The sequence below is a fragment of the Microtus pennsylvanicus genome, chromosome 2 (genome assembly GCF_037038515.1).
Source record: "Microtus pennsylvanicus isolate mMicPen1 chromosome 2, mMicPen1.hap1, whole genome shotgun sequence".
Classification (NCBI taxonomy): domain Eukaryota; kingdom Metazoa; phylum Chordata; class Mammalia; order Rodentia; family Cricetidae; genus Microtus; species Microtus pennsylvanicus.
The window spans coordinates 150,044,142-150,070,287 of NC_134580.1; the positions used below are offsets into that span (position 1 = coordinate 150,044,142).

At 47.5% G+C, this 26,146-nt stretch overlaps 3 protein-coding genes across 5 annotated transcripts in view; 1 reads left to right on the forward strand and 2 right to left on the reverse strand.

The window, feature by feature from the left end:
- Nucleotides 1-2,977, reverse strand: part of Sycp2 (synaptonemal complex protein 2) — a 51,840-nt gene extending 48,863 nt beyond the window's left edge. The window contains exons 1-4 of the mRNA XM_075962899.1: nucleotides 2,954-2,977; nucleotides 2,047-2,190; nucleotides 1,104-1,232; nucleotides 300-404 (exon numbers count right to left, since the gene is read on the reverse strand). Coding sequence (XP_075819014.1) covers nucleotides 300-404; nucleotides 1,104-1,232; nucleotides 2,047-2,190; nucleotides 2,954-2,977 — 402 coding nt within the window. The remainder of the gene's footprint in view (nucleotides 1-299; nucleotides 405-1,103; nucleotides 1,233-2,046; nucleotides 2,191-2,953) is intronic.
- Nucleotides 2,978-9,392: 6,415 nt separating this feature from the next.
- On the reverse strand, nucleotides 9,393-12,642 carry Ppp1r3d (protein phosphatase 1 regulatory subunit 3D). The gene has a single exon (XM_075963280.1). The coding sequence runs from the start codon at nucleotides 12,311-12,313 to the stop codon at nucleotides 11,474-11,476; it is 840 nt and encodes a 279-aa protein (XP_075819395.1). The 5' UTR covers nucleotides 12,314-12,642; the 3' UTR covers nucleotides 9,393-11,473.
- A 58-nt stretch (nucleotides 12,643-12,700) lies between these two features.
- Nucleotides 12,701-22,300, forward strand: Fam217b (family with sequence similarity 217 member B). Of its 3 annotated transcripts, none has more exons than XM_075963279.1 (6): nucleotides 12,701-13,001; nucleotides 14,744-14,855; nucleotides 15,571-15,656; nucleotides 18,003-20,381; nucleotides 20,435-20,502; nucleotides 20,696-22,300. In XM_075963279.1, exons 3-4 carry the CDS (start codon nucleotides 15,631-15,633, stop codon nucleotides 19,153-19,155), a joined length of 1,179 nt encoding a protein of 392 aa, XP_075819394.1. In that variant the 5' UTR covers nucleotides 12,701-13,001; nucleotides 14,744-14,855; nucleotides 15,571-15,630; the 3' UTR covers nucleotides 19,156-20,381; nucleotides 20,435-20,502; nucleotides 20,696-22,300. The 3 variants fall into 3 exon arrangements, with proteins under 3 accessions (XP_075819394.1, XP_075819392.1, XP_075819393.1); XM_075963277.1 differs by having other exon boundaries at nucleotides 12,710-12,836; XM_075963278.1 differs by having other exon boundaries at nucleotides 12,710-12,818.
- Nucleotides 22,301-26,146: the final 3,846 nt, after the last annotated feature.

A 26,146-nucleotide genomic window follows, 5' to 3' on the forward strand; every position in this document is an offset into this window, starting at 1 on the left:
AGACAGATCAGTACAAGTCACTAGCCAATCTACTAATGATTATTTAATTAATTTATTTATTTATTATGTATACAATATTCTGTGTGTATGTCTGCAGGCCAGACGAGGGTACCAGACCTCATTACAGATGGTTGTGAGCCACCATGTGGTTGCTGGGAATTGAACTCAGGACCTTTGGAAGAGCAGGCAATGCTCTTAACCACTGAGCCATCTCTCCAGCCCCCTACTAATGATTCTTAAACCAAAATAAATAACTTTCTAATAAATTCATGATCTTTAACAATCAATGTCACTTTTACCATCAAAAGATCAAATAAGTCTTCTATCATATTTGTAACAGCTTCATCTTTTGATTGTCCTTGGCTCAGAATAACCTCCTTGGACTTTTCAAACCAGGAAACCATGTAAAAGATGAATACATATATTAAGTTATTTTGAATTCCATTTTAATAAATTTTATGTCCTTGTATTTGTTTAGTCGATAAACCTAAGAATAAAATGACATTAAAAATAAAAAACTCCAGTAATGAATCAAAGAAATTTTACATTTTAAAATGTCTTGTTTTTTTTTAACTTACTCTATTTCCTCACTGTTTAAAATAGGAATGAACTTAATTCCATTACAACAACCCTTACAGTTCCCTCTTTAACTTTTTAATACACAGATACACTTATTGTAAAACTATCAAGACAGTTTATATTATTTGGGTATTTTTAAAATTAGTTTACCTTATTTGATTCAGATATGAGTACATAACATGTCAGAGGTACTAATCAATGTGCTGTTATGTCAGTGAAAATACAAATATTAGTGTCTTATATGTTAGTGTGGGGGTCACATAGTTAACCTAAATGACTAGGTCTTCAGAAAATGATCCAAATAAAGGCCCACTGGCATCAAATTCACATAGTTGTCAAGAAACCTGTGCAGTTTCATTCTGACCTTTATCCTTATAACATATATCCAACATCATAAAAATATTCGACAGTTCTATTTTAAAGTTCCTAATTTTACTTTCAGCAGTTTGGACTACTTTTTAAACAGTACCTTTATCACTCTACCTTTATCATTATCAGATTTCCTTCTATGACTATGTACTTATCTTTTGTACTAATCCTTGCTTTATCATGGTTAGAAGTCCAGCTTGTCCCAATATAAAGATATTCTTGCTGCATTTCCCAACAGATACCAAGATGTTTGAAACAGTTGGAATATTCTTTTTGTTAAGTTCCTAAAACAAAAAGTATTTAAGTGCAGCAGTTTGAATACAAAGTAGTATGGGATAGACACTGTTCCTGGAACAGCATCAGTTTACAATCCTCAATTCTAAAAGGGAGCTGTTCTTATCTTTACAGTGGAAATGATGAGAAGACTGGCTTCATAAAGCAACTTGTCCCAAACCACCCCACTAAGGGCAAATGGTGAGCACTCCTCTGCAGGACTCAAACTCTATGGAAGCACCTGTCCCTCCCATTTTAAAGAATGAAACTCAAGACTGACTGACTTTGAGACAAGGTCTTACTCTATAGCTGAGACAGGCCTGAGACAGGTATTCCTCCTGCCTCAGTATTGCCACGCGCTAGATTACAGGCATGAGCTACCATAAATAGATTAGAAATTCTTATTCAACCAATGATTCATCACCAATCTTAAGATACTTGGAACCAATTTGTAGTTACCTTTTCTTAATCTAAATAAATTTCAGAAATGTTAAATCAAATCCAAGGTCTTGGATTATTTTGTGTTTGCTTTATTTTTTAAATTACCAAGCACTGCATACCACCAGAAATATGCCAATAGGTCTTTGTAAAACCTTTCCCTTCAGATTAATAATAGAACATAGATTCTTATAAATTTTACTTTAGAGACAATTTCAGCGTGTTGATATGCCTCAAATAATACACAAATGGCAAGAGAAAACATCTAACTCTAAGCAAACCTGTCCAAGGTTTTTCTCTGTTCTATTTTTCTAAGTGAAGTACTTCCTAGAAACTAAAATCAAATGTAATAATTTTAAGAGCCATTAAACAAGAATGAGTGTTTACCCTGCATATTAAGTCATCCAACTTGCGGAGGAATTGTTTGCTACATTTAATCTTCACATCTTCATAAATATCAATTTGTACAAGTAACATCAAAGGTTTAAAGTCATTTTTTCTCAAGGCATCATCAATACACTTCTCCAGCTGCTGGAGAGAGAGAGAGTTAACAGCACAGACATTCCAACAAATTTAGTCTCTTCAGGCAACTGAGTCACCAAAGATGGTTTTTGAATGAAATTAATCAGCTCATAAAATAGCTTTTTTAAAAAGCCTATTACTATTCAGAGTACCTGAATTATAAATGTTCTTTAGTAACAATTTCAGATAGAAAATATTAAAGTTTCCAATTTATATTTACATCTTCACTGACTCAAAAAACTAAAAAATCAAAACATTATAGCAACTATACTTAAACAGGAAACATCCTAGCATACCTTAGTACAAACTCTAATATTTAAAAATAAAACTGCATCAAGATGAATTTACCCTTCTAAAATTTACATCCATTAATTCAACCTACATATTACCGTAATCCAACTTTTATCAAACCCGCTATCCCCACTATTACAGTCCAGCATTCCAGACTGCATTCTGTTCACTAAACAGACTTAGTGATAAGATACATATATATAAATGTAAGAATCACAATTTAAAACTTCTATCTGTCTAGGTATAATATATTAATTAGTGAATGACTATTTTTTAATACTGAAAGCACATAAAGAATACCTTTTGTATTTTATGCTACTACTATACTTTAAAGTATTTAAGATACAATATTTAAATTACTCTTCAATATGTCATAAAACATTGAGTTTGTCATTACTAAAGATACAGCAACAGACAGATGTAAGTACACAAAGTTATTTTAGTGATTAAATTGATTGCTTGTTGTCTAGGGACTACATACTTGGAAGTCTGGTCTCACAGGCATTTTTACTTCATTTAAGAACAGCAGGAGAAGACAGACACCTATGAAAGAGAACATCTTATGTACCGTATTATCTATCACATAGAACAGTTTCTTAAAAGTCCTTTCTGGATATTTGTCTTTTACTTTAAATTATGTATCTTGCACAAATGTGTTTAGTTTTTGTTCCTAAGACAAATTAAAATAATTTGAGTAACTGATAAATCAATGAGGAAATTAACATGAAAGTAGAAAAGATTAAGAACAATTCATTCATTAAAGGAGAAACTCAAAACCCCAAGTGACTAAGAAAACGATGTTACCTCTATAACAATTTCTAATTAAAAAGATAACCAATAGCAACACTCACTGGGCTGGCAAAAACTAAAAAGCCTAATAATGTGGAAAATAGGAAATGATGGGTATCAATAATATCTCTACTTTTCCTCAAAGTGCAAACAGAAAAAAATTTTGTCTGTGTTTCATAGCATGCAGTCCCAAGTCTAGTTTTATACAGAGGTCTAAACAGTACTCAATTTTTATTGCACTACTGCCTCTAACAGCAGGAACCCTGCCTTTGTTGATGTGGTGGGAGAAAGCGGGCAAATAAATGTCATGTGCACAGGATACAACTCAACACTTAAACGTGTAGTTTAATCTACTGTCTATCTCAGAATGAGGCCCATCTCAAAACGGTAAAAAACAGAAGTCAAGCGAGACATAAATGATCTCTCTAGAGAGCGTCTGTAAAAATTTTAAACTACACAAAAGAGCAAGCTATATTCTGTGAAGAATACCTGTGTATGCGTTAAAAATAAAATAGGTGGAAGGATTCAAATGCCGGGTCTATAGGTGCGGGCTATTTATACCAATACTGAGAAACAAGGAGGGATATGGATAAAACCGGCAAAGACAAAAAGGGGTTTTGGGAAGGACAGAAGCTTCCTGTATATGAGCCAGCCTCTTCTTTGTTCCTGAAAAGACACATTTTATTCAAGCTCCTTTATCAGAGATCATAAGATTTTTTTAATGAAGTCTCTTATCTTAAATTACTTCCATCAAAAATTTGTTGGTAACAGTTAGCAACTATTAGAATATTTCTCATCACTATAAAAGAGTAATATGTACTCAAAAATGTCAGTTACTAAGACATTTGAAGGCTCATATATATAAGGTCAATAGTGAATTCTAAGAAAAATTCAATATACAAGAAAATATTTAAAATACACGTTTTTATGAAACATTAAACGTATTTTGAACATAACTATTGTTTCAATCCTAATGATTGTCAAAAAGTGGTTATGACAGTGATTGTTAGAAAATGAGTATATAAAATGTACTAATTTATAAATTAAGTAGGTCTTTATTGCTTATCCAAAAATCACTAACCCACTATCAAATATTATTCATAATGAATACATTAAGTTAGAGCAGGTATTTTGCCAATAGTTATAAAAATACCATAACATCCCCCTTTTCATTTTACTGCAGTTAAAAAGAAATTCAAGACTGAAACATCTCATTTACACCTTGAAAATGTGACTGAAAACTATTATTTAAAATATATTGTAGCGATCTGGTGAACTCTGTTTCCTGAGGGCCAGCAGCTGCCGGCAGCCGGGTCGTGTCTCACAATCGCGGTAGCGCGGTTTTCCCAAAAGCGCACCGAGCCAGGACACACGGCACAGAATTAGGTCGCAAAGACGTATGATGCTAGCCACACAGTTCTAGTTTCTAGCCGTATTTAATTAGTGTCTAACCTAGGTGGATTTTCGTTTTGCTTTAAGAAGGAAAAATAACTCTGGAAGAATGCTGGCGGCCTCCGAGCTACCGTTTAAAAGGCCTTTAGGAGCCCCCGAGTGTGAGCCCGGAGGGTGGGGTCCCGGCAGGGCAGCCTGGCACTCGGCTCTGGCGCTCGGCTGGGGCCCGAGCGGCCCTGACAGACAAGGCCGCACTCGAGCACGTGGCGGCCTCGCGTGGGCGGTGCCCGTGCCCTCCGAGAGGACCCCGCGGGGCGGCCGAGGCCGCGGAAGGCCCACGGGAGTCACGGGGACCCCTCCACACCAGAGGCCCCGCCAGGGCCCGCGGGGGCGGCAGAGGCCCCGGCCCGAGCCCCGCCATGGCGCATGCTGGGGCCTCCCGCTCCGGGCCCGGCCATAGCCTGCGCGGGCCTCGCGCCTCAGCGGCTCCTTCTCCGTGAACCGAGGCCGCCGTGGCCGCCCCGCCGCCCCCATCGCTCGGCTCGCCCGCTCCCCGGGCCCCAGCGCACCCCAGCCTGGGACCGCCTACCCAGTCTCCTCCGTGGGCTCCGGACGGACGGACAGACGTCGAGTGTGACCGACCGCGCTTCTCCTCAGCCTCCTCAGCGCCAACGGAAAGCGGGAACCGCTCGTCCAATCAGCGCCGCCCAACCTGGCCACGCCCCTTACCCGCGTAGTATTTTCTGGAGGAGTGCGTGCTTTCCTTCCCAGATGACCTCTGACCTGTCCGCTACAGGTCCCTTGGAAGGAGGGGACGGTGCTGCGGGGCCGCCCGCCGGCAGGGGGCGCTGTGCTGTGGCGCCGTGCGGGCCCTGTCCTGTCCTGCCTGGTGAGAAAACACAGGCCATTTAGGAGAGAGGACCTGCAGGCGGGTGCGGGCTCCACCACTCCTCGAGGAAGCCGTCCTTATGCCTCTGTGTTCCAACCACAGGGCCAGTGCTGTGGCTCCTCCGTTTTCTCTGTGCCCTAAATGTATGGTGGCCCCGTCCTTTTGCCAAAGTGCACGGGCAAGCATGCCGCTGCCCGCTTTGGCGTTGCATCTATCCCCAGGACAGACAAAAGGCCTTTAGTCAACCCTTGGGTTATTCTGCGCCCCGGTGGAAGCCCGTAGAGGCTTCGCATAAGGAGAGTTAAAAGTGGATGGTACCAAACCAGAGTTTAAAATGGCATTTTCAGTAACAGTTTGACTTGCTATCTAAAAAAGCAATATCTTTTGTTGTTTTGCTTTTTAAAGCAGATGATTGGGCTAGGGTGAAGTTCAGCCGTGGTCAGTGTGCAGCAGACCCAGGTTTCAGTGGTGTTTTCTTAACTTGTCCTGAGGGATGAGATCGCATGTCTACTCTCCCCTGATAGGGTTCCAATGACAGCCCAAACACTGGCTCCCACCCTCATCTAGCTTAGATAGCAGAACTTGCTGGGCCTACTTACAGGATGCAAGCGATCTAGAAGCAGCAGGATCACCGAGCAGCCTAAGCGCAGCATGGACGATTAATGATGACTTCCCCATACCTGCACCACCAGAGAAGCACTTCTTGTGATAATCCTCCACCCTTATAAACTCTAGCGCCACCCAAGCCCACGAGGCCACGCGCAATTAGAGCAGAACTGCACACAGCTGGAGAGGGGCACGCGGTCGGCATGGCTGGAATCTCAGGTGGGGGCCCTGCGATCCACCTCACCCACTTCTATGAAGGAATGCCAGTAACCAACAGGTCAATCTTGAAAGAGTCTTTACCGATTGTAACAGTTACTCTCCTGAAAGTGATAGCTGACCTGCTCAGAGGGTAGCCTTTCAAAAGAGGCCGGGACACATAATTCTGACTTAAGTGTGCTTTGGGAAGCCCTTGGAAAATAAACACACACGACTACAACAACAACATCTAAACCCCTGAGGAACGAAACAGTGCAAATCACACAGATTATGAACTGCAGTGTTTCTAACTTCAGTTTAGCAAGAATCACGGACATCGTTACAACTTCGTGCATTGTTAAATTGAATTTTGAGCAAGTTCCTCCTGAAACCCAGGGCTTCATGCACGCCAGAAAAGTGTTCTAACATTGATTTATACTTCCAGCCCTCTTTGTACGTTCTGACACATCTTCTAAGTTGCCCAGGTATGCAGCTTGAACTAGATATCCTCCTGTCCCAGCTTCCCAAGTGGCTGGAATTACAGGTCCAGGGAGATCCTAATTTAAAAAAAAAAATGAAGCAACATATGCAGTTGACTGGCTTTTATTGGGTGAATAAACATTTAGTTTCCAATGCTTTTTGAATTAGTTACACGTGTAAGTACTAAGAGTGTATAATACAAAATGGAAGATGGGAGTGAGCCAGCCTCATGACCTGAGCCTTGCACCATGACTGTCACACTCTGCTTTCTTGTAATAGACTTACCATCTTCCATGATGCAATCTAGTGGTTTCCCAACCAGCAGCTTGTTAGCAAAGGCACAAGCGTGTCTTTAAACAGTGACATGAAGGAACAGATTATCACTCCTCTTCCGAGGTTTTTGTCAACTCATCACAAACCTAGACATCTGGGAAGAGGGAATCTCAGCTGAGAAAATGCCGTCATAAGATCGTCCTGTAGGCCGGCCTGTGGGTTATTATCTCAACTAACAATTGATGTGGGAGGTCACTGTGGGTAGTACCAGCCCAGAACAGATGGTCTCGGGGTGTATAAGCAGGCTCAGCAAGCCACGGGGAGCAAGCCAGTAAGGTAAGCAGTACTCCCCCATTGTTGTAAGGAGGTCTCTAGTTAGTTCCCAGGTGCTCAGCCCCCAAATAATCACACAGGAAATATATTAATTAAATCATTGTTTGGCCCCTTAGCTTTAGCTTCTTATTGGCTAGCTCTTACATATTTAACCCATCTCCATTAATTTGCGTATCACCACGTGGCAGTGGCTTACCATCTAAAGTTCTAACTCTGGTGTGGCTACATGGCTTCTCTCTAACTCTACCTTCTGTTTCCTAGGATCCAGTTTCATTTCCCCTGCCTATCTCTATTCCCTGTGCAAGCCCTAGACAGTTATTAACCAATGGTATTCACAGCATACAGAGGGGAATCTCATATCACCTCTTGGCTTTTGCTTCAGTTCCTGCCTTGACTTCTTGTCCTGACTTCCTTCAGTGATGGATTTAGATGCAGGAGTCCAGAAGGAACCCCCGCTTTTCCTCCTGGAGTGTCTCTTGGTCATGGCATTTAATCACAGTAATAGAAAAGTAAGACAACTCATTTACTCTTACCCAAACTGGGTTTCATTGAAAGGTTTTAGACTGTGATGTTTGAAAGAAAATCTTATTAGTCATCATCAAAATTTGGTTTCTGGTCACATATGTTCTCTGCGGTGCCAGAGATTAAACCTCTGGCCTTGTGTGTCAGCCGAGCTAAGAGCATTTCCTAGCCCTTTTCAGGTAAGTGTAACAATCTCTTATCAGAAACAGGTTGTGGGCCAGATGAGTTCTCCTGGCAGGGGCAGCATGGGGCTGGATAGTTGGTGGGTTGCCCACTCTGAGGCAGGCTGGCTGTGGGAGAGCTGAAATTCACCTCTCTGAGCCTCTTTCCAGCTAAGAACACAGAGGTGTCGGCCAGGCAGCATGACTGATTCATTCCAAACACACCAAGAGTCTAGCGTCTTGGCTGAGAAAATGAGACAAGGCATGCCGAATGCCAGGTTGTTTGTCCCCCCTCCTTAATGTATGGAAGACTTTGTACTTAGCTGTAAGTCCCAGTGCAGGCCAGGATCCACAGGAGTCACCGGGGAATATAAGGAAAACACAATTATCACAGCCCCTGAACTCTGGCTCAGTAGGGTAAGAGGTTTTGGTCTTATAACACACACTGTTGTACAGAAGTATCCCCCAAGCGAAACGACTGCCATTCTCTTGAGTTTGGCTGGGCCTGCTTGCCAACAGTGACCACAGCTGGGATTGTTGACTGTTGACCACTCTTCTTGGTGGGGTGTTGGGGAGGTGGGAGGAGGAGTCGGAAAGGGTGATAGGATCCTGAGTGCAGCCAGCCACCCCTCCCAAGCAGCTGCATGCAATTCTGCCCCAATTGCAGCAGCCTCTGTGTCTCTGGGAAGAGCTAGGGAAGTAGTTCTCGATCTTGTGGGTCGTGACCTCCACAGAGGTCACACATCGGATATCCTGCATATCATTTATACTATGATTCATAACAGTTTCAAAATTACAGTTACGAAGTAGAAATGAGATAATTTTATGGCTGGGGTTACAACATGAGGAATAAAGGGCTGCAGCATTAGGAACCACCGGGCTAGAGGATAAGGGTGGGGAAGGATTATGGGAGAGCACTCTATCTGCATAGATTTGGGGGCGTCTTCATCACTGCTGGATGTCCCAGTATGGCTGTTTTAAGGTTACCCCTGCTCCTGCCATAGCCTTTACCCGTTGCTTCAAAATAAGCCCTGTGAACTCATTGACTCCCCAGAATAAACTCTGGTAAAATTGCACCTTGCCTTTTTATTGAGGTAGGAGGAGGGGTGGACTTTAAGTCTCCCCAGGGAAGGTATTTTAGCAACACATATACAACTCTGCTACGGATGCAAGACGGTCCAGTCCTAGGGAAGGATGAGACGTCCATGTGAAATGATCCAAACAGCAAGACGCTCCAAAACTTTGTCTTCGGAATGACACACACCAGCTTAACAAAGGGACAGTTTTGCACGTATACTTTAATATTTAGGCTTGGATAAAATAATTTTAAGTGACAGGCAGTTAAATACATTTGGGCAGACAGCCCTACAAGTGCACGATCCACACAGTTTTAACATCTCAACAGTCTAAGTGTGTCTTGGGGTCAGGAAGTTCACTCTGAATTGTCTTACACAGCTTTTACTTATTTATTTTTCAATCAAGCATAATTGTCCTTAAGCTTTAGATTTCAAACTGTTGGTTGTCTTAAAAGGCACCTTGAGGTTCTCTGGACTCTGATGATATATCATTACTTTTCTGTAACCAGACCCTTTGGACAAATGGTCGGCTTTCTCATGCACTGTGAAACTCTCTACTGCTGTGAAGCAACAGTACTCCACAGTTCTAACTTTTACCTGAAGAGCCGGGACCATTATCTTGCATTCTGGACAGAAGCCAAGGACAGAGCAGCCTTGACCCCTTGGGGTTTTCTGACCTCATTGGACAGTTCATTAAGCAGCAGGCAATGCCTCTGGGCTCTTCTCACTCTCGAATGTCAGCGTAGTGCGGAGTCCCAACAGCCAAAGGCCGTGTCGTTCCATCCCACTCGTCTGAGAGCAGAAAGCACCAGGGAAAGCCAACACTGTTTGGAATTTTAAAAGGCAGAAGTTTCAAGTATCAAAACCAAAGAGGTTAAAGGGTAAAAATGCATCTTTTCCATGCTGGTTAAACAAACATCAACAACGAACCGGTGACAGGAGTCACCAAGTCCATCACAGGACTTCCACTGTCTCAAAAGTCACATCTGGGGAGGTCTCGCCCACCTCAGATGGTTTTGCTTCAATTTTAGCGCCTGCTATCAGAGAGGCCACAACTCAGCACCAAGAAGATTTGCCAGCCCCTCCATGGGGGTTTTAAGCAGCAGGGACATCCTGCAAGGAACAGTGAGTGGTCTGGACCAAGTTGGAGGTTTTTGGTTGTTGTTTTGAAAGCATTTAACATTTTAAAACTGGGAAATAAGCCCATAAAAAAGTTAGCAACTTTCCTAACTGAAGGCACAGGGAATAAAGTGGCAGGTGGCTGCAAAGCCAGACGGAACAACACAATTTAAAACCCCTTAGGTGTATAAAAATCTGGGAATTGCTTTTCCTCCAGTGCCCTGGCTATTTTGAAAACACCATCCAGGTTCACTTAAAAGTTGACTTGCAAAACACGAAGGCTGGACTCTTTCCATGCTTAGAAGTAAAAAGTCATCTCTTTCGTGGAAAAGGTCACTGGGAAGGGTACTCCTGCCTGAATCCCTGTGGCCACTTGAAAACAGAAATAACTTAAGGCAAGCTCTTTTCAAAGGTTCAGGTAGTTTCAAACAAACAGAATACGGCCTGTTAACCCAGCACCAGACCGGAAGACAAGCACATGAACTGGGTTCCAGTGAAGCACTGTTGGGGCACACCGCACTTCTGGAACCCTTTCAGTCCCCTCCTTCCCAGCTGTTGGTGTGGCAGGAATCGCCTAACCAGGGCAGCCTCGAAGCCCAGAAATGGCCATGTGATGACAGATGAGCTATAAGTTTCTCGGCTATTAATAGTTTCCACCGTTGGAAGGCTACGGACACTGGCAAGCCGACATGGTCTCAGGTTTTTACCGTCCCTGGGCAGAAATGCCTCGAGGGACCACAATGTGGGCCACACCGCCTGCTTTAGGCTTACTGAATCTGGAGTATTCCTGAGAAGGCATTGACTATGGGTGCAGACTAACTTCACAATAATAAATAACAGCCACTCGTGTTTAGACACACCAAGGAGACATGCAAAAGGCCCTCTTTGCAAAACACCTACCTGGGTCCTCTTGAAATTAAGGACCACAGTCCCATGCATCTGCCCTCCCACACCCTCCCCACCAAATGCACTACTCAGGCTCCGGGTCCTCTGGCCACCAGGCTCTCCAGACAATTCTCTAGGAAACAGGCCAGGCCACCGCTGCAGAGCTTGACAGACTGCTGAAAGGAAGAGTGGGGTGAGAGGTGGCCACTCAGAGATCAGTACCCGCGGGGAAGTGACTGCAGTTCTGCTGACATGGAAGCTCCAGGTTCACAGCCAGCAGCTCAGATGAAGTGGATCCAGCTCTCTTCGCACTCCCCGCGTGGCATGTGCAGGGCATGACTGCGGCAAGTAAGGCTATAGTCGCGACCATCGTTGTTGTCCCAGTACTCAGCACCAGCCACGCGGTAGCGCAGTGCAAAGAGTACATGGGAGCCGAGCTCCAGCAGGAAGGGTGGCACGGGAAAGCCAAAGGCAAAGATGTCCTCGGTACCCTCGGTACCCGCAGGCCCTCTCCAGCGAGCCAGGGCCTCATGAGCACTGCGCCAGCCAGAGTAGGTGTAGCGTACTGCTACCTGTTTCTCGAAGGCCACGTTGCGCACGCGCACTGTGCCGCTGATGCCCAGGTCGGAGCAGGTGACACGTTCCAGGCACACCAGCTGCCTTGCCAGGCGATCTCCAAAGCCGGGGGCTTCGACCGGCGGGGGGAAGTCGGGAACCAGGCACTGCAGCTTGAACTCCAGCTCCTGGCTGCTGCAGCACAGGTCCGAGTTGATGGCGAGGCGCGACAGCACATGCAGTGGCACGGACGGGTCGTCCCCTGCGTTGAACACCTTAACCTGCGTCAGCTCCAGGCCCAGAGCGTCAGCGAAGCGCACACGGAGCTGCCGGTTACAGCCGGCTCGGCACGTAGCGCCAGGAGCTCCCGCAGCCTTCGCACGGCGCTCGGGGGAGCTGGGCAGGGAGCGCGCGCGCCGCTGGATGATGGGCTGCAGCCGAGGGTCGCAGCCCGGGGGTCTGCAGGGTCGCGGATCCAGATCCGAGAGACAGCTGAAGCTCCGAGGAGCGTGTTTCCGTAACCCCGGGGTCGGGGGCAGCGGGGCAGAGCCCGGGCCTCTTGACATGGCCCAGCTGGGGGCCAGGGAGGGCGTCCCAGCCTAGCTCCTGGGCGTTCCGGTAGCACAGCCTTTGGGAGCCTCGAGACGCCGCACCCTGCAAGGAGGCTGTCCGCTCGCGGCCTGGCTCCGGTCTCAGCGGCTAGCGATCTCCTAGGGCGGACCTCACTCTCCAGAGCTGCTTCCCGGAGCGCTGAGCCCTGCCGGGTGGCGCCTGCTTCTCCCTGATCTTCCTGGCGCTTACGGGAAGCCCGGGGAACCCAGCGGCTCTGAGACTCAGCAGCCCGCAACTTCTCCAGGCGCAACTTCCCGGCGCGCCCCCGCCGAGCCCCGCCCCTCGTGACGCCGCCTGCCTGCGGGCACGTCCCGCTAGCTTGCCCCGCCGCCCCGCGTAGCCCCACGCTGCCGGAACCCCGCTGCCCGCGCCAGCTCGGCCGGCCGCGCCCGCCCCTGTCGCAGAACTCCGCAGCCACCCCCCGGGATCCTCGTCACGTGCGCCCAGGCCGCGGAGCAGGTCTGCTAGGCTTCCTTGGTGCGTTTGCCCGCTCGCTGCACCCATCCATCAGCGATGGTTTCTGCAGCAGCTGAAGACGCGCTGGGTGCTTGCTGCGGGGCCTTGGGCTGGAGGAGTACCGGGTGGGGGCGGGACAGAGCCCAACCTGGGCTGGCCTGGAGACGAGCTGGCCCTAGGACTACGGTGAGCTTCCAGCCAGCCAGCTTTGGTCACCTGTCTCTAGCAACCTGGACCAGCGGCCAGACTGGGGTTAGCTCGCTGCTGAGGGAAGCATCTTGCCCACACCTCCCCACCATGCTGTGCCTCCCTATTGGCCGGGCAGCCAGTTCCCTGGGGAGGAGATGGGGGACGTTGCTTCCGTTTGCCGGGCTTGCAGCCAGAGAGGAAGGCTGGGAACAGGGGCTAATGCCCAAGATGGATTGTGCAGATGCAGGAATCTAGCTTCTGGCTCTTGAGGAGCGTGTTTGTAGCCAGAATCTCTTGAGCTTTAGTTTTGCTGCTATGCAAGCTGAAACCATGCGTTCTCTGCTGCTCCCCCCCTCGTATCTCTGCCCACCCCCCCCCCATCCCTGCATCCTGACTGCACCACAGGCTTTTATTTCTCTGAGGAACTTCACACACGCCTGCACACCCACACACACCCACACACACACCCCTTCTATGTGTCGAGTTTGTCAGGTAGATGAGGGGCCAGGATGGCACTGCACATTCTAAAGAGGATGCCTGGGTCAGACATTCCTTCTTGGTTCCTTTTCCACTTTACAACATAAAGAACAAGGTAAAGAAAGAGGGTGGCCAATGAATATATTCTGTATTTAAAAGGAATCAAGCCTGTTGATTGTGGGGTCATTAACCATAAAAGGCTATGATATGATTTTTGTTATCGTCAAATCCAAACCTAAAAGTCTTACATGAGTGTGGTAGTTCCGAAACTCTCCCATGAGTCCACCTCTTTTCCATTTGATAGTTGCTGCGTTATTATGAGAGAGAAATATTCAGTTTCTAAGGCCTGCTCGTTCAATGGGCTCCTCAAAAAAACAGGAACTATGAGTGTGGTTTGGGAACCCGCAACTCATAGTGTGAGACAACATATAGTCCATATTGGAAGTTAATACACTCATGGTCTTTTACATTTAAAAAATTGCATGTATTTGTATCCACACATGAAAAGGCCAAGGGAGGGTGTCTCATGGAACTGGAGTTGCAGGCCTCGTGAGCCAGCCACATAGTGCCGGAAGCTTCACTGGGGTCCTCTGGAGTCTTGAGCCATCTCTCCAGGCCCCCACTGATTGTCTTGTAATGGATTGGGGTGACAGGGAAGTTAGAAGAATTCTAAGAGTGCCTCCCCACTAGAGCTTTATCTCTGTGGGATGAGGGCCTTGAGCAGACTTTGCGTGTCTTAGACTGTCCCCTGTTACTGGGTGAGGGGATGAATGAATGGACACGGGGGCTTTAAGGTAATTGGCGAATTTAATTGGCATCATTTCCAAGGAGTGTGTGCACTTGTGTGTAGGTGGGGGGTTCAGGATTCATTCTCAGTTCTCATAATACTGTAGTGTTATACTTAACAGACACGGTGGAGGAAAACATGTAAGCATTCCCAACAGCCATGTTGGGCAGCTCACACTGCCTGTTCACTCTAGTTTAGGGAGTCTTGGTGCCATCATCTAACCTCTGAGGGCATCCACACTGACGGATGCGCATCCCCTACCACACACATGTAATTTATGATAAATATTAAAACTGTCAAAGTGTAAACATACAACAATATCCTCCCCTACCTCTCATCTCGTAGTGCAGAATTCTGAGCCACTGCACAGTCACGACTTCAAGGTTTCAATGTGGTACAAATACAAAGATCAAAAGCCCGCGGAAGGGTAGCCGATTGCAGTCAGTACTTACTGTTACTGTTGTGTTGTTTCCAGTTCCGGTGGCTTCGCGTCCTTTCCGAAGATAAGGGGAATAAAGAAGCCACCTCCCCAGCTGTCATCATCTGGCAGCAGGTTGAGCAAGACCGCTCTGAGCACTGCAGAGAAGGTGATGTAAAGGAGAGGAAATCTTACTTAGATTTGTCTCGGTGCTCTCTCGCTATGTGCTTCAAGTGTGCGTGTCTTCGTGGGTGTGGGTGTGGGTGTGCACACCCTGTGGCATTATTTATATTATTTGTATAATAGTTAAGATTATTTTAAAAACCATTAAAAGACATCAACATACCAAATAAATAGTTTCATTCATGTCCATTCTGGGTGAAACAGTGAATTTCCTGGGGTCACTTAAAGGAACGTGGGTGACTTGAAGAGCACATTACGACAGCCCCCCTCCAGCAGGAGGGGCAGCTCACACAAGGAGCATCCCAGGAGCCCCACCCCAGCTCATCTTCACCTCCTGCTTGCTCTGCCACTTCCTGAGACCACAGCCTGTTAGGGAAGTAGGTATGACAAGCTCTAGGCAAGGGGGAGGGGCTCTCAAGTGTGGCTGACAAGCTCCCTCAGTGAGGAAGTGCCCACAGTCCCTATCTTTTTAAGGTGTCCTGTGGCTACTTTCTACTAGGGAAACTATTAGGCCTGACCTTGCAAACGTCTCCTGTTCTGATTCAAGACAGTAGCAATCACGAGGATGGCCCTGCTTCTGTGTGTGTTTGTGCGCGCATATGCACGTGTGCACATGTACGTGTGTGTATGTTCATGCATGCACGGGCATGTGAATTCACAGCACTTTTTGATAAAAAAAAATCTGTATTTTTTTTTTTTAGACGACCCATCAAACCTTCGACGATGAGCATCCCTGTGACGTGTTCACGAAAAGGAATAGGATGAGTGACTCTCATCAGAAAAGCAGGTAACTAGTTTCCGGATCCTGTCTTGTCCTACAAAAGGCAGATCCTTCGGTTCTCCCGATTGAACTTCATTGGTGCTTTGTCTGTAGCAGAAATGGGTACACGAGTCTCTTAAGGTTTAGTTGCTCTTTGTTGGCTTCCTTCTGCTGAAATCTGGTATGTATGATGGCAGCTGGTTGTGAACGATTTTTTAAAGATGTTTATTTTTATGTGTATGAGTATTTTGTGTGCATGCACCCTCATGCCTGGTACCTGGGAGGCCGGAAGAAGGCATTGGATCCCCTGGAACTGGAGTTAGAAGTGGCTCTGAGCTGCCCTGTGGGTGCTGGGACTGAACCTGAGTCCTCTGCAAGAGCAGCCAGTGGTCTGAACTACCGAGCCATCTCCAGTTGTGAACTCCCAATGACAGCCACCTCTTCCTTTGCTTACACTGCCACTTGCACTGATCTGCCGGTCTGCATGTTAAGAATGTGTGATGTTCAGACACTGTTGAGCAGTCTGGAGAACGCTGCACAGACGGACTTCTCCACTTCCTAGAAAGTACATTTTCCCACTCCTCCTCCCCCATCCATCCTATCATAAGGAAGTGCTGTTAACTTTAGTTAAATAATGTGTGGTTGGGAAATAAACTTAAAGGGGGGGGGGGGTAATTTCATCTCCCGTGAGTTCCCACCCCAGTTTAGAGTACTCTAGGAGTTCACTGGTCTACTAGAAAAGAACAAAAATAGGTGTTTATTCTCTTCTCTTGCCTGCTGTTCCCAAGACAGCATTCATCCTGTCCGTTTGTGTTGAATTATAATTGTACCACATGACTTTATTCCTAGTCTTATTACATTTTATCTCTGTGTGTATATATGTGTGCACGTTCATGCATGCCACAGTGTATGTGTGTTTAGAACGTAAGTTAAAGGAGTCGATTCTCACCTTCACCATGTGGGTCTCAGGGATCACTGGGGTTGGGGGCAAAGTTTTACCTGATGGGGCATCTTGTCGGCCTTTCTAGCCTTTTAAATACAACTTTTCCCCGGTGTTGCCCACCTAAAAAGATAGTAAGAAGTGTTTGACTCCTGGTATTGGTTGGCATGAACAGTGAAAAACTTACATCCTAAAATCATAGTTTTTTCAGAGTCTCTCCCAGCCAGCGATTAAGTGAAATCCAGGCTGGGGAGGCTTAGTGGTGTGAGTGCTTACTGGGCAACTCATGCCAACACCAGGTTGATGTATCAGCCTGTTCCAGCCTTGGAAGGTAGAAACAGGAACTCCAGAGCAAGCTGGCCGGCAGGACTGTCCATGTCTGGCTGGAGAGATAGCCCAGTGGTTATGAGTACACACGACTTTTTTGTAAGTTTGGCCTCCAGCACCTATATCAGATGGCTCACAATCTTCTGTAACTCCAGCTTCAGAGGATCTGATGCCTCTGGCCTCCTCGGGCTCTTTCAGTCACAAACTGTGCACAGAACCACCCACCCACCATACACATGCTTAAAAATAATAAAAAAAAAATTTAAAGAAAGGCTGTCCATAGAGATGAGCTCGGGTTTGATTGGGCGATCCTGTCTCAATGATTAGGTAGAAGATTGATCAAGAATGATTTATGAAATCAGCTTTGGGCTTCACATGCACACACAATGAACACACACACATACAAAAACATGTGTATACCCACGCATAGAAAACAACAACAACAAAAACCCACAAAAATAAACAGCAGCAAAACCTTTTCAAGGTGTTTTAGGTGCCAGGGATTAAACCTGGGGTTTTGCACACGCAGGACAGACAACCGCTGCTCTGCATCCCGGCCGCAAAACTTGAGTCGACATGGTAGCTGCACTTCCCTAAAATACGTCTACAAAAGGGGGCTTAAGGGTTTGTTTCTCGATATTTCCCAAGAGGACTTTTGTTTTGAGACAAGGTAGCTCTGGCCTTAAATTCACAGAGATCTGCTTGTCTCTGGAGTGTGGGGATGTGCTTCCAAACCCAGCTGTGTTTCTGAATATTTTCAAACAGTGCTGACCACTGGTAGAAGAGACCACGAGTCCTGTGACAGATTTTAAAAATCAGTTTTTTAAAGGTATACACAATTGCTCTGAGATGACAAGACAAAGCAATTGAGAAACGGTTAAGTTTTTAAAGGCTCACCTTTGTCGTTACATAAAACACGTGTGTCCACTTTTGCGGCATGCATTCTCTGCTGGCCCCTGCCTAGAGTACAGAGGGGAAACCGGTTTGCAAACCCTGCTTCCATAAATCGCACGGAGGCCTCGTGTTAGTAACTGCTGTAGTGTTAGCAGGAGACTCCTATTTCTCTAATCAGTGATCAGACCCCACTTGTGGCTTTTGTTTTTTAGCAGTATGAATGCCGGCTCATCCTGGAATCAAGCCCAACATTCAAGGACTTCTTCAGGAAGAAGGCAGAGTAAGAGTAGATCTCAAGGACCCCACGTCTCTTCCCACCTGGGAGGGAGCAGCCTCCTTGGCCTCTCCCAGCCTGCAGCGGATAAACTCATGGGAGCCATTTCCACGGAGGGAAGGCAGGAGCAGACTGCGCTTAGCTCCAGGTGCCAGGCTGCCTCTGGACGCCAGCTGTTCCTTGACTTTCAGTCCATGAAGATTATTAAGGAAGGCGCTGATGAGGACAGTGCAAGTGACCTGTCAGACTCAGAACGAGTGGCCATTCCTCCTTCTCCCTTCACACCTCCTGACCTCAACCTTCGAGCGGAAGAGATCGACCCGGTTTCCTTCAGTCTTCACCCAGACCCGAGCCAGGCAGAAGCTGAACACTGCTACCCTGACTTTCTTCCACCCCCATTCAGCTCCTGGGACCTCCAGGATATGGCTGTGGTTCTGAACACAGAATGCCGGAGTGAGGCCCTGCCTCGGGCCACAGGCTTCCTTGGGAAGTACATAGACAGACTTCTTCAGCTGGAGTGGCTGCAGCTCCAAACCGTGCAGTCTGAGAAGGCCCGGGCTGCCAAGGCAAGGTCCTCTGGGGCTTCGGGGATGCTGAAAAGCCCTAGGCGGGGTAAGCTCCCCACCAGTGCGCTATCCAAGCCTTTCCTGTCCCCAGAAGGGATTCCAAAGCCTGGCCCTTCTCGAAAGAAAGGTTTTCAGTATGAAGATGCCCACCCGTCCTACTATGCATTTGAGACTTCATCTAGATCTGTGGATGGGCCTGCTCGCCCCAGGCTGTGTTCTCAGAAACAAGGCCCAGAACTGAGGATGGAAAAAAAGAAGAAATCAGGTAAGGGCCCCAAGTTTCACCTCCGCGCTCCACCCTGTGCGGAGGGCAGCCCTGCAATGGAAGCCAACGGTAACATTCGAATTCCCAAGCAGTCCGCGGTGCTTCTGGACCCAGTGGACTCCTGTAGGGCCTCCAGGACACAAGCACACTTGGACCTGAAGAAAAAGGGAAGTGCAAATAACTGTGGACCTGCCTCTTCTTCCAGTGAGAAGAAGCTCAAAACAAATGGAGCAAAGCAAAGCACATCTAAGTTCAAGTGACCCCTGAGGTAAAGAATTGCAAAGACTCACAGATGTCTAAAAGTGGGGGTTCGTCCCAAAGTAATGGTGAATTTAAATCCGTTTGTGATAACCGAGTCAAGTCCCCTGCTGGCTCTCCAGTCACCCACCCCCACCCCACACTCGCCTCTTGATATACAGTCTTAAGCACTTTAGGGACCTATAGGTAAAACTGAACTTGTGTGTCTATGATACAAAGGTTTGAAACAGCAGGACCAGTAAGCCAGTGTGGAACCGGCCCAGTGTCCCTGTCTCTGGAGTACGGGAAACAGTGTGTACTGTTCTTGGAGAGAAACCCTGTGTCTCACAGAAGAAAAGCCCTGCTGGCTCAATGCCTCTTGGTTTTGCATAAACCCTCAGCAGAGTTTCTGTTGTGAGTCTTTCTCTCATTGGTTGCCCACCCTCCTCCGAGCCTAGTTCCACTCCAGCAAGGGGTCACATGAGTTTCTATTTTGACTGTCATTTATCTCTCAGCCAGTTCCTTGCCAGAGGCAAAGGCATCTAGAGTGCGTCTCTGGTGCGGTTTTTAAAAGACATTTTAAGTCCAGGGGTAGTGCTGTAGCCCGTGTCTGAGTTCTCTTACCTGAAGTTAAAATCATTTGTACGTTTTCCAGAGGGAAAGTCAGCAGGCCCAGCGGTGGCTGCTGCTGTCTGGTGAGGCAAGAAAGAATGCCCTGGCACCCTAGACCTCTGGGTAACCATGCGCGGTGTGTGGGAATGTACTCCAGTGTAAATTGTCAGGTTACTGACTAGAGACCCATATCCTGCTGTTGTAGGTCAAAGCCAATGGTCTATTTCTGTGTCCAGGAGCAGGGTCTTCTAATCGTGACTGGGGAGGGAGCAGACACATTTGCTCTTGTGTGTGCGTGCACTATCCTAAGTGTTCTTATCTGCTTGTGGCTTCCTGGCTCTCCCACAGCCATCCTCCTCAGCTGCCTTTGAGTCCTGCTGCCTGGGGAGCTTTCCTTCCACGTGTTTCTGCAAACCTTTCCTTGGCTGCTGCTTCTCAGGCAGTGAAACCATTATTGGACTTGTCTTGGGCACCCATGAGTTTTTTGGGTTGTTTTGTTTGTTTGTTTGTTTTGCTTTGCTTTTTCACCTTTGGGGAAAAGGACAAAGGTAGTTTGTTGCAGCTGGAGCTTCCACACAGCCACAGGTGCCTAAAGGCCGAAGGGTGAGACAAGGTTATCCTTAAACCAGCTGCTGAGGTCAGATGTCAAGCTCTCTCCATAAGGCTGACGTCATTAAACCAGCTGCTGAGGTCAGATGTCAAGCTCTCTCCATAAGGCTGATGTCAGACATGTTGAACAACACAGGAACTTTTCTTTAGCCTTTTTCTTTCTTTCTTTCTTTCTTTTTTTTTTTTTTTTGGTTTTTCGAGACAGGGTTTCTCTGTGGCTTTGGAGCCTGTCCTGGAACTAGCTCTTGTAGACCAGGCTGGCCTCGAACTCACAGAGATCTGTCTGCCTCTGCCTCCCGAGTGCTGGGATTAAAGGCGTGCGCCACCATTGCCCGGCTTTAGCCTTTTTCTTTCAGGACTTTATTTTCAGATTCTTTTTGCACTGCTCTCCTGGAGAAAGCATGTTCTTACATGGAGTTCTCATGCCTTTTGTTTGGTTGTTGTTGTTGTTGTTTGGGGAAAGGTTGAGACAGGGTTTCTCTGTGTAGCCCTGGCTGTCCTGGACTCGCTCCATAGAGCAGGCTGGCCTCAGACTGCTAGAGATTCACCTGCCTCTGCCTCCCATGTGCTGGGATTAAAGGCGTGCACCACCAGCTGTCTCATGCTTTTTTGTGTAGCCAAAATCTGCATACTTTGTTGGCCATCCACGGATGCACTGTCCACGTTTGCCCGTGGTGTGCGCCTTGGTTTGGGAGGACAGTGCCACCCCTCACCCTCTTCCCTCCCCTGAGTGAGTGAGTGAGGCCGAGTGGGTCCACTTCCCTACTCCTTAGAGCACAGATGATTTTTACCATAAGTGGTTCCTTTCTCATTCTTTCTCCAGATTTTTATGCGGATCTTTAGGAAACTGCAGGTCCCGTAAGAGGAAGCATGACATTATGTGCACATACGTACTTAGATGCTCCTTGGAGCAGTACTGCCAAGGTTCCCTTTCCTGTCACCTACTGTGTGGGTGCTCCTAGATACCCTGGCATGTGAGAGTCAAGTTTCTTTTCCCCTGGGGATGTGTGTCCGGACTGAAACGCACAACAGAAAAAATGTAGCGATGGCTCCTCGTGTGTTTGTTCCCAGCACACTAATGGAAGTTGACTCCTGGTCTGGGGACTAGAAGAGGCCTGAAGGGGTGACTTTGTTTACTTCTTTGCCTGAGTTGAGTGCCCATATTAAACAGTATTATGTTCTAGGACAGGGTGCTACTGAACAACACTGTTTTTTACAGTTACATTGACTGCAGCTGATCAAACACAGCTTTTTCTTTGGTCTCTAAAGACATATCCCACGCAGGCAAGTGGACAGCTTTGAACACTGAACTGTGAACTCATTCAGTTCAAGGCCAAACCAGAGTATCCTGCTACAGGGGCAAATCAGTGTGCTTCCGGAAGCGCCTCTCATCTCGTAGATTTTTACATAGCTCCCAGGTCCAGTCAAACACAAGAAGATCTTGAGGAAAACCGTGTCTGGGGCTTGAATGACACCCGTTTGTGGAGAAAGAGCACAAAGCCCTCTAGGTCATCACTGACGGCGTGGCTTTGGACTGTTTCCCAGATCACCAACGTAACTGACTTGAAGGTTATAGCGTTCCTGGCTCCCAGACTGCGGGAGAGATGGTCGATACCATTGGTCTTCACGGAAAAGGAAAGTTTGTCTGGATCCTTTGTCCTCTTGGGCTCCTGTTCTAGAAAGACCTAAGCGCTTCTTACATGGCTTACACATGTGTTTCCCATCCATATACTTGAACAGTTAGGTAGAAGTCCGAACCCTGGTGGTAGTGCATCCAAGGTAATAGCAGTATTTATTGTTTAATTGTGTGACCTGAATATATTCAGCATGTTCATTGAATGTCATAATGCTGTTTGTTTGGTTCTGTATGTGGCAAAACAGAACTCATGTATAAGTTTTTGTGGGACTTTTCCTTCCTTCATCCCAATTAAACAGGACACATACCTGAATTTTTCTGGCTTGGTTTGATTTCTGATGTCTTTCCAGTTTGTCTAGTTCTTCCCCAGAGCTGCTGAGGGTGGCACTCTGATCCCTTGCCCTTCATGCTGACGCTGCCCAGGAGTAAGCGTGACGAGCCCTGTTCCCTGCATCAGAGACGCATGGCTGGAGATGACGTGAATCATTGCGGAGGGGTAGGCAGGTGAGGAGTGGACTGCAGGTTCTCTGTGTCTTGTGCAGGACAAGCCTCCTGCTGCCATCCTCCTGAATCCAGCTGTGCCCACTTGCAGAAGATCACCACAACTGGGCGTGTTGATGCTCGACTTGCCCTCCTAGGAGGAGGGTGAGGAAGGTCACGGGACCCTCACTGGAGCATCCAGACAATCCTAACCACATGGATGCAATTCTACCCTAATTGTGCTTGACTTGTGGGGAGAGCTAGAGAATATAGGTTGGGAAGGATGAGGGAAGGGGCTCCATCTATGCCACTTCCTGTGGTGTGGAGAAGATCTTCCAGTGAAGCCGCTTTAGGGCCACCAACACTGTTGCCCGCAGTCCACCCCTGCCCCACAAGGAAGCCTAATAAACGCATTGGTCCCCCTGAGTGAACTCTGGTGCTATCCTATCTTGGTTTGTCGGTGGGACTTTTGGAGGAGGGGTAGACACACATTATTTACATCTCCTTCAGGAAGGAATTTTGGCAACAGTGTGGCACAGTGAGTTCACACCTCACCTGGCACACCTGAGAGTGGGTGGGGCTTTTGAAGGATGTTTTGGGAGAGGGCAGGGCCTGGTGCAAACCTTCCCAGAGGCCTTTGTACCTCTTCCTAAGCTCACTCCTGACAGTGAAGTATGTTCTGTAAAACAAATTCTAATTGTTCTTAGTAAAAACTTGAAGTCAGATTGTAGGGGGTGGAAGCTGAGTGACCAGAGAAGCAGTGAAGTCAGCCATTAGAGAGACCTTTCACCTTTACCAAATCCTCAGACCCAAAGGGCAATCCTGTCCTCAGACGGTCTCCCCAGAGTACATCCTCAGACTGCTTCCGATTGCTGCCTCAGACTGCCCTGATGTGTCTCCTCCCACCTTATAATCCTCTCTCTGCCCAGCCATATCACTCCTGTCTCCACCTCCCTAGAGCTGGGTTTAAAGGCATGTGGTCCTAAGTGCTAAGATCACCTTTGTGTGAGTTCTGTTTCTCTTTTAGACTGGATCATTTTTCCTGTATCCCAGGGTGGCCTTGAACTTACAGAGATCTATTTGCATCTTTCTCCTGAGTGCTGGTTAAAGGTGTGTGCCACCACTACCTGGCCTCTAGTTGCTTATATCAATCTTCAGGCAAGCTTTGTTAAAACACAAACAAAATATCACCACAGTGTGCCTCTGAGGATGCCAAACTGCGGCAGTCGTGGTGGTGGGTTAGAAACGGTTCTCTGCTCTTAACCAAATTAACCAAGTTGATCTAAAATCCAGGCTTAGATTGGGCGTGAATGGTGGTTATGTTAGCAAGTCACTACCCGATCATCCACTAGGTGGCGACCAAACCTTGTGAGACCCTGGTGAATTTATCTTGTTAGTGTCTTCTGATGGAGCAGACCTTTCTACTAAGATCAAAAAGGAATGGGAGAGAAAGTACTGCTTGACTTCCCACACAGAGCGGGTTCTTCACTTGCCTGTCCTCTGCCACCAGAGAGCAAAGGAACTGTTAGGTGTGGTTAACTCCCTGGTGTTCCTGGACTGTTCCCTAATAACAAGGCCCCACCCGGCAGATGTGAAATAATGCATCATCATCTTCACAGAGAACCCACTTCTGTAAAATACCACCCAATATGCCCACCCACCCGTGTAATTGGCGATACCAGCGCTGCAAATATACGTGGAATGTTAAACTGGATCACTGTGGATGCGATCGCGAAGCTTGACTATTATAAATGCACGGGGCTCAGGAGGGGACACCCCGAAGTGTGGTGCCTTGGTGTGCTCACGGTGTTATAAGGACAGGTTCACAAGCAAGTCCTTTCTGACCTAATCTTCCCTGCCCCCACCCCTCAGCTGAGCCCTTTAAACTAGAACCTCGAAGCAGCTGGAAACGCGTGAGTCCTTCTCTCCTTTCCCACTGCCTTTCTGTGCAAGAGCTGGCCGAGAAGAGTCTCCTGTCTTTAGGCCTCAGAGACAGACCCAGGTGTTCTGGCATGCCAGCATGTCTGCATATCTGTGCAGGCTTCCTTGCATAAAACGGTAGCCATCCCCTCCCCCAGGGCCCTGGGGTCTTCTGAAGCCTCCTGGTCAATGAGACAAGCAAAGCTATTGCGCTTTTGTGTTACCTGTCCTGGTGTGTGGATGCCCTGCCCCTTGTACTGGGTGACCACGGGGTCACACATGTCTGCCCTGCAGGGACAGCAGTAGTGAAGGCTTCACGGTAGCTCCTGTGAAGCCCACGAGTTTCCTGCCACTTGTGTGTGCCCAGACAGTCTGCATTTTAATAAACTCCCCGGCAGGAAGCTGGGGAAGCTGGTCTTTCTGCTGCATAGGTTGGAGCTGCTGCTCTGGCAGAGGATCTGGGTTCAGATCCCAGCCCCCATGTGGTGGCTCACAATTGTCTGTAGCTCCAGTTCCAGGGGAACCGATCTTCTAGCCTCCCCGGGTACCACATGTACACGTATATGCATCCCCGGGTACCACGTGTACACATATATGCATCCCTGGCTACCACGTGTACACGTATATGCATGCAGGCAAGCACCCATCTACATACAACTAAAATAATCTTGTTTTAAAAAAAGAAATATGTCTTCATTCAGAACTTGATATGGGGAAATCAACTAGAAGCCTCTATTTAAGCGCTTCCTCTTTGTAGTTTTCTAGCCTTCCCCCAAAACCCTTCAGAACATACTCTGACAGTGACTGAGGATTTCCAACAGGATTGCTGTAGTATAGCGTAGTGTAGTATTGCTAAGCACAAAGGCGAAAGGTGGAAAGGTGGGGCAGGCGCTGGGCGCTGGCATCGTTGGTAAAGCGCTTGGGCCTGAGTTTTTCCCCAGAACCTCTGCGAAAAGTCAGGCATGATGGGCACACTTGTAAACCTACTTCTTGGTGGGGTTGAGGGGCAGACGTGGTTGACCCCCGAAGCTTACTGTCTGTCCAGCTAGGTGTGGGTGAACATGTTACTCGGAGAGAAACCCATCCTCTAGTGCTGTAGGACTGCACAGTGAGCATTTTCAAGCCTACGGGAAAGCTGAAAGATGTACAGCATGTTGGGACCATTTGGAGTCCTGGCCTCCAGCGGCTCTTCCCTGCTAGAGATCTTCACTCTCCTTCTGATCTGAGTCACTGAAAGCTGTGTCAGAGTTGTTTACCAGCTCTGCTTCACGAGCACGTGTTGCCTTGGCCTTGAGAATCAGAGGATAAGGTTTTCACCTGTTGGCGCACCTGACTGTTGGGTATATAAGCCTCCATGGTGCTATTGCATAAAAGGGCTTCTTAGCAGTGACTAGAGGTCCGTGTCCTTGTCTGTATGTCTGTGTGAGTCTGTGTGTGTTTCAACCTCCAGCCCCTTGTCCGAAGCTCGTGAACTGTGTGGTAGTACATAGAGCACAGACAGGCGGTGTGCGCGGCACAGCAAGGACCGCAGGCTCCTCGTGTACACCCCACAGCCAGCAGGCCACCTCATCTGCTCTGGCCTCTCCTAGCTGTAGCCTCTGCCCACTGACTCCCTCTGAGCTCCAGAGACACAGTATCACCCAGGAATATCTCTGTAACCTTCTCTTGGTGGCCATTGTGTACAGCAGGCCCAACTTACAGAGCCACGCCACTGTTGGGAAAACAGAGCTCTCCTTGACGCTTGTGTGTTTTTCTCT

Excerpts from the sequence above, each read along its gene's own strand:
- Ppp1r3d (XM_075963280.1), bottom strand. The coding sequence starts at position 12,313 with ATGTCAAGAGGCCCGGGCTCTGCCCCGCTGCCCCCGACCCCGGGGTTA.
- Fam217b (XM_075963279.1), top strand. The coding sequence starts at position 15,631 with ATGAGTGACTCTCATCAGAAAAGCAG. Across the intron at positions 15,657-18,002 it reads GACTCTCATCAGAAAAGCAG|CAGTATGAATGCCGGCTCAT; the intron begins GTAACTAGTTTC and ends TTTGTTTTTTAG.